Below are 12,053 nucleotides of genomic sequence, written 5' to 3' on the forward strand. Positions count from 1 at the left end.
TGACTAACACAGCAACAGACAATTCTTACCTCTAACTGTTTAAGTTGATTCTTCAAAGCCTCTAGATTGTTATCCACAGACTCTTGGTTGTCTAAAGGGGGTTTCATATCTTGAAGCAGAGCCAAATACTCATGCATTTTTTCAGTGTGCTGTGAACACTGCTGTAACTCATTGGGAAACTAAAAATAAATTTGAACATTTTAATTCAATCACCTTTAAGCAGATTTTTTTAAGTCAATAAAATGTATGGGATTAATCCCAAAATGTTTTATACAGGTAATTCCAGGTGAAGTATATAAATTGACTTACTTGCTCCATTGAGCTATCCCCAGAAGTCATCTCCTTTGACCCAGAAAGACATTCCGAATGGTTTGGGAAATTGCTACATAGCAGTTCAAGTTTCTCATCTCTGGGCAATATTAACTCACGCAAAGTGGAGCTTGCTGGTCCAATGTCTTTAATAGTTTGTAAATTAAGAGAAAAAAGGTTTCCTTCCTGGCTTTTAAGATCACTAAGGATGTGTGGCTTTCCTTCCACCATCTCAAAAGTGGTACATAGTTTTTGATTCAAATCTCCCACCTGTTCTCCTTTTTCTGAATATCCATCAGCAAGCAGCTTGTAGAAGATACTTTCGAGCTGCAGTGGAAGGACTTTGGATGATACACCTCTTTTCTCCAGGTCATACTCCATCCGAGTTAATTCTCTCATCAACTCAAATGTTCCTGTGATTTTCTCACTATGTTTATTTTGCTTCAGTACATCAAGGAGAAGTTCAGACTTCAGGTTTGCAATAGAGAAAGGGTCATCTGCACCCTCTGTCTTCAGTTCTGATAAGTCAGTCATAGGGGAAACGCCAGCACAGTCATTGATTTTAGAGTCGCCGGGCTCACTAGCTGCTTCATTTTTCAACAGTGATGAACTTACCCTTTTAACTAAATTTTGAATTAAAAATTTAGAGTCTGCACAAGCCGAAGGGTCCATCTCTGCGCCTTGAGAATACATATGGCCTTTCAATTTGTTTTTTAAGATATTCCTTACATCCTCCACTAGTACCTGAGATAATTCAGGAATGTGAACTTCCTTTTCTTGGGCTCCTGGAGATAAAGGCAGTTCTTTTGGTGGCTGTTTCTCACTTCTTTCCTTCTTACTGTTCATTTCTAAGAATGAGTAGTCAGTATCTAAAGAATTACGGGAATGATCATTTGTCGTTTCATTTGTGCAGAGTTCGGACTGAACAAAATCAGTTTTCTTCACAAAGTTTTCCACATTTTTAAAAGGAGGGACTGGAAGTGTGGTTTCATTACTTTCTGGTGTGAACAGAGGAATTTCTGTTCCTCCATCTGAGGTATTTTCTTTAGTAGAAAGATCAGTACACTGGACTGTCTCATTGGGAGGCCGGTCGTCGGCAGGAGTCAATTCCTCTATTGCATTATTAGCTCCCAAATGCAAATGTTCTTTCATGAGAGGAGCAGCTATTGAGACACAGCTTGGAGTTTCTTCATTCGGCCCCCACGTGTCTTCTGTTCTTCTGTCCTCAGCACCATGTTTTATATCAGTAAGCGCATTGTGCCGTTTCTCAGGTTCAGTGGCGTGTGACTCTTCCTCAGTGCTGGTGGCCCTTTTAGCCAATGTCAGGTGTGAAGTAAGGTCATCCCCGATCACTCTGCAAACCAAGGTGTCAAATATTTCTTCGAGATTCTCAAACTGTACAGGACTTTTATGTACCATCGTTGGTGCGTTCTTTGGTTCATCTTTAAAAGTGACAGCTGATTTTGAAAAGCTTTTTTTCTGAGTAAGTTCTTCATCGCTTGTGATCTGTGGAGATGGACACTGACTCTCAACGAAACCGAGGCTCTCCCTCGTACCTTTATTGGGTAGAAGCCTGAGATGTTTCTTCTCTTCTGGACCTTCTACTTTACCTGAGGGAGTTTTCTGAACTGGCGTTCCAACTTCTGTCCCTGTACTGTTTTTAATGAACTCTCTTCCATTTCTTTGGTGAACTTTATCAGTCATAGTGGCTGTGGGTGACAACAGGCTTCCCTCAGAAGCTTTTCTCGTTAACCCGTGATCAGAATAAATGATTTCACCAAGCGATGAGGCAGCTTTGGGTGTCATGTTCTCAGAATCTTGACCTTCATTTTTCACTGGGTCTCCAGATTCTCGGTTCTGAACCAACTTGACCTCTGTGCTCCCGAGCCCACTATCAAATTCAGAAGCTGAACTAATATTATGGAAAATATATTTTTCTGACTCAGTGCCTTCAGTGATAGGCTGCAATGTATCTTTATATGCCATCTCACGACTCAACAGATTTTCTTTGCTTTTTCCAACAGCCTCAGTTGTGTGTTCCGGAGGGTTGCTTTTTTCAATAACTATGCTACACTTCTTAGTTAATTCCGGCTGTAAATCACTTACACTCTGCTGTTTTTCTAAAGAGTTATAATTGTGCATTTTATCTAGGAGAATCATTTCGTTTATACATCCATTTTCGGCACCTTTTTCTTTCACAGTGGTGGCACAAAACTGGCTATCCTCAGCCTTATCTTGGCACCCAGACTTTCCATTCCCATCTCCCACTCTTCTTTCCTTATCCCCAACATCATCATCATCATCGCCATAAAAGTCATCATCGTCGTCATCATCGTGATCATCCCGATCGTGACTGTCACACCCATAATCTTCACAGCTTTCTTCACTTTGCACAGAATCTAAATGGTCAGTATCAGACTGAAATTCTAGTCCAGTGGCATTGTCCCTTCTTCCTCTCCAGCTGCCAGTGTCATCTAGTTTTAATGAAGCACCAGGGCCCTCTTTCCTTCCTCCGGTTTCATAGTCAGTCAATGGGTCACGTTCCCTTTCTGATGCGGTTTCTGCTGACCATCTGTTCACCTTGTCTGAGCCAGCTGAACCTGAATGCTTCCTGACACCGGGATCTAACTCAGCCTTCTCAATACCTGGGAGAGAATCCCGAAGACACTGTGCTTTGCCCCTCTCGCTTAAGCTACCAACTAGCACCCCATGGGGAGCCTCAGAATCATCCTTCTCTTTTGAAACATCATAAAAAACGTCCTCAGGAGGAGCTGTCTCATCATTTTCCTCTTGTAGCGTGTCATAGTCCTCAGGTTGCAGACAGTCAGCATCATCGCCCTCAAGAAGCAGAGAATCATGGTCATCGTCTTCAAACAAGGGGGTATCATAAAAGTCATCATCACTGTCAGAGTCTGTTCCCGTGTCGCTCTGCTGATCGTCCAGCAGTGACGTTTCATAGTCACCAGCACTGACGGCTTCTTCACCTAACGGTGAGCCACAGATGCGAGACACGGCGGCATTTTCGGGATCGTCCCCTGGAGTCACGGCGCAGGAGAACGCCTCCATTCCAGACTCGCTCTGCTCGTCTTCAGGTTCCAGCCGAGAAGCAGCACACGTGTGTCCATTCTCACCAGAAGTATCTGGTATATGTTGATCGTTGTGGTACTGTACTCCAGGATTACTACAAGCAACATGTAAAGACTTTTGTTCGGCATGTTCTTCCTGCAAACTGATGTTAATAGCTGCAATTCCCAGAAACTGGTCTTGAAATCTTTCCCCCACTCTTTGATCGGCTAACATACTTTGGTCACTGGATGGCCACGGAGAGGCTTCACATTTACTTCCATTGCTCCCTGGGGCATGTGCCTCACTAAAATCTCCCTGACTGTGTCTCAGCTTATCATGACTTAACAAGGCACTTAGCCTCGGGGAATAGTCAAAGACAGATGCAGCCTTCTTTATGTCATCCTCATTCTCTGATTCATTCAGATCACAGAGTCTATTCGTTTTCGAACTCATAACAAGATCTGTTTTCAAATCACCTGCAAAGTTCTGAGTATTTTCCAGTCGACTATATTCATCCACATGTTCATTTGTTTCGAGCTGATTTTGATTTTTAGGCATGTTCTCAGAGTCAGGTCTAGGCATGCTACTTTTTCCAAGTTCAGTTTGTGTTAAATATGATACAGGATTGGGAACACATGCACCGGATGAACTGCCCACTTTATAACCAATTGCTATTGTAGTTGCCAGATTATCTGACTGATAGAATTCACTCCTGATAATGTTACTTCCTGTTTCGTGCAACTCTTCACCTATGGAACACTTTCTGTTTTCACAAGTCTCTTCTTGCTCCAGCTCCTTGTGATGGCGTTTATGAAACCCAAATGGTGAAGTCATACATTTGTTGTCATTTCCTTCACTTGGAGCATTATTTAAAAGTTCATCAGGGAAGCTTGAGACATCAAGATTTTCTTTCAAGGGTGCGTCCTCATTAAATTCCGCACTGCATCCTTCTAGTAGCATACCAACAGCCTCATCCAAGTCCCCATCATAGAGCAAAAGCCTCTGCCCTGTGTTGGCATCCATGTAGCTATTTACCATCAAATAAGATAGGAATAATTTTTTAGTTTGTTCTGAGCTCTGAGTTGCCACTGGCTCTTCTCCATCAAAAACATCCTCTTCTTGCCTGTAATCATGAACTGTAGATGGCTGGAATTTACAAAAAGAGAGCCACCTTCTGGCATTTTTACATGTTTCTAAATCTCCTAAATCTGGCATTTTATCTGGTAGTGTTACATTTTTTAAAATTGATGCTGTGTTATTATCTATAATTCCTAGCTGCTTAGCAGCATCCAAACCAATGACTTGAGAACTTTCTGGAATATAAAGAGCGGCAATTTTTTGCCTGCCATTGAGGATTTTGTAGGCCAATTCATTTGTAATCAACTCTTGCTGCAGGGAAGAAGACGTAGGGAATATTTCACCAGAGTGGGGCCAAATGAGTCCAACATAGCCTCGCTGAGCCTCCAGGATCAAAAGAGCACTGCTGGAAGTGATCAAGTCGCACTGGACCGCTTCATCTACTGTTAAGCGTTTAGCAGGCTTTGAGTGGATGATCCCACCCATCTGAACCTGATAGGTGAGGATGCTGTGAGCAGTGTCTCGGTCAATCACCCCCTTTGCCATGGCTTCTTCTACAGTCAGTTTCTGACCCGAGTTGCAATTGATCAGACCACCAGAAAGAAGCTGTGCACCTAACAACCTAAACATGGTTTCACGGTCGATGAGACCTTCGTGAGCTGCTCTCAAAATGCTTATGCTTCTTCCACATTTCAATGTTATTCTGCCCCCTTCTTGTGGTCTCACAGGTAGAAGCCACATCCCAGTATTTTCCTGTAAAATGCTTCTCTGTACCATATCTATTAAAGACACCTTCTCAGAGGTGCAGGGGTCAATTAGGTCTTTGTGCAGATTTTGCCTTTCTAGGACTTTGGAAAATAATGCTGAAGACATCAAGTTCTGCTGGAATGCCTTCTGTATGGTCAACTGTTCTCCTGTGGCTGGAATAACCAGAAAGCCTGTGGAGAGCAGTATCTCCAGGACTCTGATGGCCATGCACTCGGATATCATGCCTTGAGCAAGGGCATGCAGAACTGGAATGGTCGTAGATGGAGCAGTAGAAATAATCTCCTTAGCTTTATTTAGTTCTTCCAGTTGGTGCCGAATTTGTTCATCGATAAGTCCATGACTTTCAGCATCTTTGAGGTCAAAGCACTTCCTTAATTCTGGGGAAATTAGCCCAGAAGTCATCAGCTGCGTCTCAAGCAACCTGATTCCTGTGTCATAGTCAATGAGGCCTCTTAAAACTGCCTGAAAGACAGAGAGGACTTCTCCAGTTGTTTGGTCAATGGTGCCTGCAATCACTTTATCCAGCTGGAAGGAAGAGGCAAAAATCCCAGGTCAGTCTGATAATACGTAACAGTGGGCAGAGTTCCATGCAACTTAACTTTAAAAGGAAATGCGCTTTATCAAAATATCCTCTACTTACCAAGGCGCAGCAATTCTGTGAATTGTTAGGCAGCTCAAATGCACAAGTGATCTATGTCAGTGATCTATTCAACAGCACAGGATGTGATAAAAGCTTTGAAAACAACATGCATCTGTGAATTGAAAACTTAATACTGTGTACATTAACAAGGTTAGTGAGGACACGAGAGAGTAGATGATGACAGCGAGGAAACAGAACACGTACCTAGGAGGCAAGTCATGCTGTCGGCACGTGGGTAAGATTAGAGTCTAGCGATGTGAAGGAGCATCCGACCCCATGCTACTGATGTTTACAGCATACACACTTCCTCAAAGACAGCCCAAAACTAAGGAGCTAGAGAAACTGGCACATACCCCCAAAATGTGACAGATTATATGAAAAGTATCCCTGGGAGTAACGAAATCGAATATAAAGATAGCTTTTTCAATATTAAACATCATGTTGGGTATGTTGGTATACACCACCACGTTTAAAAATCTTAAGAACCGGCCGAGTTTTTAAAGGTTTTTGTTCTATGTTAAGATGTGAGAACATCTCACTATAACATATTACTCAAATACCTCTCCTGGGTATATCTGAAAATCAAATAAACTCCACAGCAGATCCAGGCCACCTTTAGAGATGACCCACAGGATCTTTTATAATATCCTATTTTGTAATAGTCTATATCCTAACACAGCAGCAGAAGAATGGCTTTTAAAGAGAATACTTAGGAAAATGAATGCTTCTTCCTTTTACCATGCAAGGCATAGATTAAGATGTCACAGAAACTGATGATCAGTATGAGTAAGATTGCATTTATTAAACAATGCTGAAATATCCAAATATTAAGAAAACCCATCTGTATTTTACCCATGTATAAAACTTAAGGGAACCTAATATTGACATAGATTTCCATAGACATGCATTAAAACTAGGCTTCTTGAAATATCATTATGTAATAAGAATTACCTTCTCCTCTACCTTTAAATCTCCTGATGTCTGTGATTCTTGTTCTTGTTTCAGGGACTCACTGAATAATAGATTGTAACCTTCTTGAAGAGTTTTCATTTGTTTTTCCAATTCATTTCTTTCTTCATCTGTCATCCTAAAATGGCCATAAAATATGAAAAGAACAATGGTAATCTTCAAGTATAAAAGTATGTTAGGTTCGAAGTGTCACTGTCATAGAATCTTAAAATATAAACTACATCCATACTGTCTTGATGTGTCTGTATATAAAAATTAAGGATAATCCTAAAAACATCAGTCTTTCCCTTGCCTGAGAAAGGGACTATAGGAAAGTTTGTAAACTAACATATCAGCTCCTCTCCAAACACAAATTTCTAGAATAATAATTGCTGTTACCTGACAAGCGAGAGATCCCACTGTTATGTTAGTCCCAGTAAAGAAAGGGGACAGTAGGGCATAATTATGAAGATAAATCTTGCTTAAACTGAAGGATAAATAAAGAGGAAATCAACCTGAATCTCTAAAGCACAATCCAAAGTCATGTTGGAATAATTTTAAAGAAGACATCCAAAAAGGGTCTATGATGAGGGTGGATTTCTTCCTTGTCTGAGTCATTGGTTGAGATATGTGAAGTTCCTTGTTGGTACTAAGTAGGACCAAAGAATGAAAAAAAAATACAGCAAAGAAAACGAAGAGCATACTTGTAGTTTCCCAAAGGTAGTCTCAGAGAGTACTACTTAGATTAAGACTTGAGTTGGAGTCTCACCTCTACGATAGGTACGTTTCAGAGTTGTGGTGAGGACAAGAAGTGACAATTCAACGGCTAATTTTGTAGTGTTCCATTGCACTGAATCCGTTTGAGTTCTGCTTTTTATATCTAAATTTAAATTTAATGGCCTCTGTTTTTGCTGAACATTTTAAAGAAAATGTCCCTACTCTGAATAAAAGAGCTAATGAAACAAACATACTTGTCTCCGTGTTTAGCCAAAAAAAGTTGCATGGTTTGAAGTGCTTCAGATAATTGCTCCTTCTTGGTTGACATTTCCTCACTGGAAATCTGTAAGGGAAAGAAGGCCCATTCAAACTCTCCCTGGAAAGGACTACAAAATCAAACTTCAAAAACTAATCAATGTTCAACTAAGATCCAAGTTATGTGTCTAATTTTGGGGTGACCCAAATCCATATCCTATCAGTTTTTAGAGTCCAGAGTCATTCTGAAATAAATACGAAATACCAAGAGTAAACAATAGTGCTGGATATTTCCAAATGTCAAGCAAGGGCAGGAGGACAATGTTGGCAAAGTATTCCTTGAGAGAAAAAGCTTATCTAAATATTTACTATTCAGATTAAATGATAGCTCAGAATATTTCCAAATGTCAGAGTCAGTCTGGATAAGAGAAGCACTTTACTTAGAATGCAAAATTAAGAAAAGTATGTATGTCATTAATGCCAAAATTTTCACGATGAAATAATAATATTATAGGGTACTTGCATCTGTCCCAGCCCAAATGTGAATAGAAGTGGCCTTATGCCCAGGTGGCCAGAGGTTCATACATCACAGTAACCACAAAGATCTATGAATGTAGAACACTTTCCCCAAAGAGCATCTTTCTTCCCCAAAGCTTCTACATTTTTTGTTTGTTTTTTATACTGGGATTTGCACTCAGGGGCATTCTACCTCCAAGCTACACCTTCAACCCCTTACCCTGCCTTTTTTGAGATAGGGTCTTGCTAAGTTGCTGAGGCTGGCCTTGAATCTGCCTCCTGTATTAGTCTCCCAAGTACCGGGATTACTGGTGTGCACCATTGCATCCAACTTACAAGGTTTAATTTTTTAAATTTATGGTGAAAATATTATTCCATAGGTCTGCAGATCAAGGTTAAGTATAAGTGTGTGTGTGTGTGTGTGTGTGTGTGTGTGTGTGTGTGTTTATGTGTGTTGCACTGGGGATCGAATCCAGTAGTCTTCAGTAGTCTTCTGCCATTAAGTTATATCCCATGCCCATTTTATTTATTTATTTTTATTATTAAACAGGATCTTGCTAAGTTACTATGAGCCGGCATCAAACTTGTAGTCTGTGATCATCTTTCTTCTTTTTTGATTTTTTATTTTTGAGGTACTAGAAATTGAACCCAGGACATTCTACGCAAATGGTCTCACTAAGCTGAGGCTGGCCACAAACCTGGATTCCTCCTGTCTCAGCCTCCCACGTACTGGGATTACAAGCCCACCATCATGCCCAACATCAGTAATTATCTTGTCTCAGTCTGTCAAGTACTATACTAGGATCACAGAAATAGGCTACTGGGCTTAGCCAAGGTTATACAACTTCTACTGCAAAGATCCCCTCTTATAAAAAAAAATCACCTATGGTGATCAGAAAAGTAAAACTGTTTGGGGAAAACACAGAGGTACTAACATTCCTAACCTCTTAGTGTATCACTTCCTAATTATTTCAGCAATTAATTGTCATTCTTTTAAATTAGTAGAAATAAGAGGAACTAATGTGCCAGTTAAAGATACACCCTGGTCACTCTACATATCCTATTTAGAGGCAATTAAAAGTCTATTTTTCATGGTTAAAGGTAATCTCAAGGACATATGGAATTATGGAGGACACATTTATCACATTATTCATTATATTATTTGAATTTCTTTTAACAGATAGACCATCAGGTGTTCTTGCAAAGTTATAATTAAGGCCATGTCTGCATTAAAAACTATCTACTTTCAAGTGTATTAGGTCTAAACTAAGAAATTTCTGCTAAGGCTTATGCACCTAGCTTACTTGTCTTCCTATTTGATAGAGGAAAGGGGGTGGGATGTTTTAAATGAAATATTTGCACTAAATAACCTTAAAGGTTTTTAACATATCAAATATAAATGCTTACCGGCTTCTCATTTTTTCTGCACTATATTGATATATACTATGCGTGTGTATAAGCTAAGACAGCTTGACTTTAATGGAATAATAATTCTTTTTTTTAATTTTTTTTATTGGTGCATTATATTCATACAACTTATCGGGGTAAAAAACTTGTGTATAATATTTCAAGTATATACTCAGGTCTATAAAATTCTCCAAGCAGGAACCCCAGAGAAGTTACATCTGCATAATTCACACACAAAATCAGACAAAGCATCAGATGTCTCCGTGTTGAATAATGTCAGCCTGTTTCTACTGATTTCAAGTGGTACTGAGGAACAGAATATTGAGATTAAAAGATAGTTCTGGGTATTTCCAAATGTTAGGTAAGGGCAGGCGGGTAGTGTTGAGAAAGTATTCCTTGAAAGAAAAAAGCTTAACTTGGTGGAAATTTATTTTTTAAAAAAGTGATAACAATTTCTACCGTCAGTAGCAGCTCTACAAAAACACCTACCTTAACTTTAAATACCCTAAGAGTTTCAAGTGGTAAAGTCCAAAAGACACCATGGTGTCCAAAAGACACCATGGAGGGCGAGCATCTCACAGGTGCAGATGTTCAACTAATGCTAAGCAGTTTGTGTAGAGAAGCTAGCCCGCAGGACTGAGGAATTCACTTGGGCAATGGACAGCATCTAGGATTCCCAGAAATAGACTATGGTTCCTCATCAAACAGAAAATATCCAGAAACATACAACTGAAGTGAATACTCAAAATGTTTATATCCTAGTTTGTATTTTCATTGTTCTGGGAATTTGTTATGTTTTTGTATGTAAGACTGAGCCTGGAGTCAGGTGAGGTGGTGCAGCATGTAATCCCAGCATTTGGGAGGCTGAGACAGGAGGATGGCGGTTCTCGGCCAGCCTCAGCTACTTAGTGAGGCCCTTTGCAACTCAGTGAGAACCTGTTTCAAAAAATAAAGAATAAAAATCAGGGCAGGGGGTGTAGCTTGGTGGTAGAATGCCCTGGGATCCATACCCAGTACCAAAAAAAAAAAAAAAAGAAAGAAAGAAAGGAAGGAAGGAAGGAAGGAAGGAAGGAAGAAAAAAAGAAAAAGAAAAAAGAGTGAGCCTGTATATCTTTTTTAATGATATGGAATGCAAGGATTACTCTGGACACAAAACAGATGGCTCTGTTCTCTAGCGGTTCTCATCATGGTAATGAGGAAGCAGCTCTTACCACTGGGAAAAGCCGTGCCATCTCATAGTTTACTAACTGCAATCGCTACAGTTTATGCTTTAGAATCAGAGACACCTGCCACAGACTGTGATTCCTTGGGCCAGTTACCTAACATCTTTGATCTTCATTATAACTATCTATAAAAGTGAGGAAAATTAAGGTAAAAAATTAAACAATGTGCTAGTTGAACTGTATCGACTTAGTAAGTTCTAGCCACAGGGCAGCTGTGAATACCTTTTGCTTAGAGAAGGGAGACTTCCCGGCCTTCTCTGCATCTCTCAAAGTCTTGCTGAGGTTTGATACCCATTTCTGCAATTCTTTGGCTTTTTCAACATGCTCTTTCTTTTCTTCTTCCAGTGACTTCTGACAAATGTGAGTGGCAAAAAAGGATATATTCCAATAAATGCCTGAGCTATTAAACAGACCTCTCCACTGAAAACAAGAACGTAAAGTGTCTGCTCGTTGCACACAGGTTACCGAGTATTTTATTCATTCCCTTAACTGCGTTTACCATATTGCATAGCAGATGTACTTTCAAAATGTTTATGGTAGCAAAGAAAGTTGTGACAAATATCCTTTCATTACTGGTCTAATCTCCCAGCTGCTCCATCAATATGAGAAATTTTAAAAAAGAATCAACTTTATTTATGAGGCACTAGAGGACCTTGGCATGGCTGTCTTTGCATTAGCATTACAATTTTGGTCGCCTTGACAGAAAGGCGTCAGACAATGGAAAGCTCAGAGAATAAAGAATGTCGCTACCCGGATGAAAACTACAGAGAACTAGGGAAAATCCTTCCCCTTCCTCCCACGCAGGATACATTCATAATGTTAATTTTTAATCCCAAAGTCCCAACTAGAAATGAGAGATTATAGCAAACATTTTTTAATAAGTAAAGAAGGTTACTACACATGAGAAAAAATCAAAATGTCTTCCGAATCCGGAGCAGTCTCAAACATGGCAGTCCCACGGACGTGGGAATGAATTTCCAGCTTTCTCTCTGATTCCACAGTGCTTTGTGAAGTGCTCTTCAAACGGGTGCAGGGTGACATTTACTAACTGGGAACATGACCACTAGGCTGAATCCAGTCAGTGACAGAAAAGTCTGACATGCTGAGAATGTGTTGACTTCATCAAG

The 12,053-nt window shown here is 40.0% G+C and overlaps 1 protein-coding gene across 10 annotated transcripts in view; it reads right to left on the reverse strand.

Moving 5' to 3' along the window:
- DST (dystonin) overlaps nt 1-12,053 on the reverse strand; it is a gene marked incomplete at both ends in the record, with an annotated part of 523,923 nt that overhangs the window by 149,761 nt on the left and 362,109 nt on the right. For 6 of the 10 annotated variants that reach the window (XM_080699914.1, XM_080699918.1, XM_080699917.1 and 3 more), the window contains 3 exons: nt 6,812-6,947; nt 7,780-7,868; nt 11,149-11,277. In XM_080699914.1, the coding sequence (XP_080556040.1) occupies nt 6,812-6,947; nt 7,780-7,868; nt 11,149-11,277 (354 nt within the window). Of the gene's footprint in view, nt 1-29; nt 180-309; nt 5,746-6,811; nt 6,948-7,779; nt 7,869-11,148; nt 11,278-12,053 lie in introns of all 10 variants that reach the window. The other 4 variants (XM_080699912.1, XM_080699907.1, XM_080699911.1 and 1 more) reach the window with 1 other exon arrangement.

This window comes from Muscardinus avellanarius, assembly GCF_963383645.1.
Source record: "Muscardinus avellanarius genome assembly, chromosome: 8".
NCBI classification, from domain to species: domain Eukaryota; kingdom Metazoa; phylum Chordata; class Mammalia; order Rodentia; family Gliridae; genus Muscardinus; species Muscardinus avellanarius.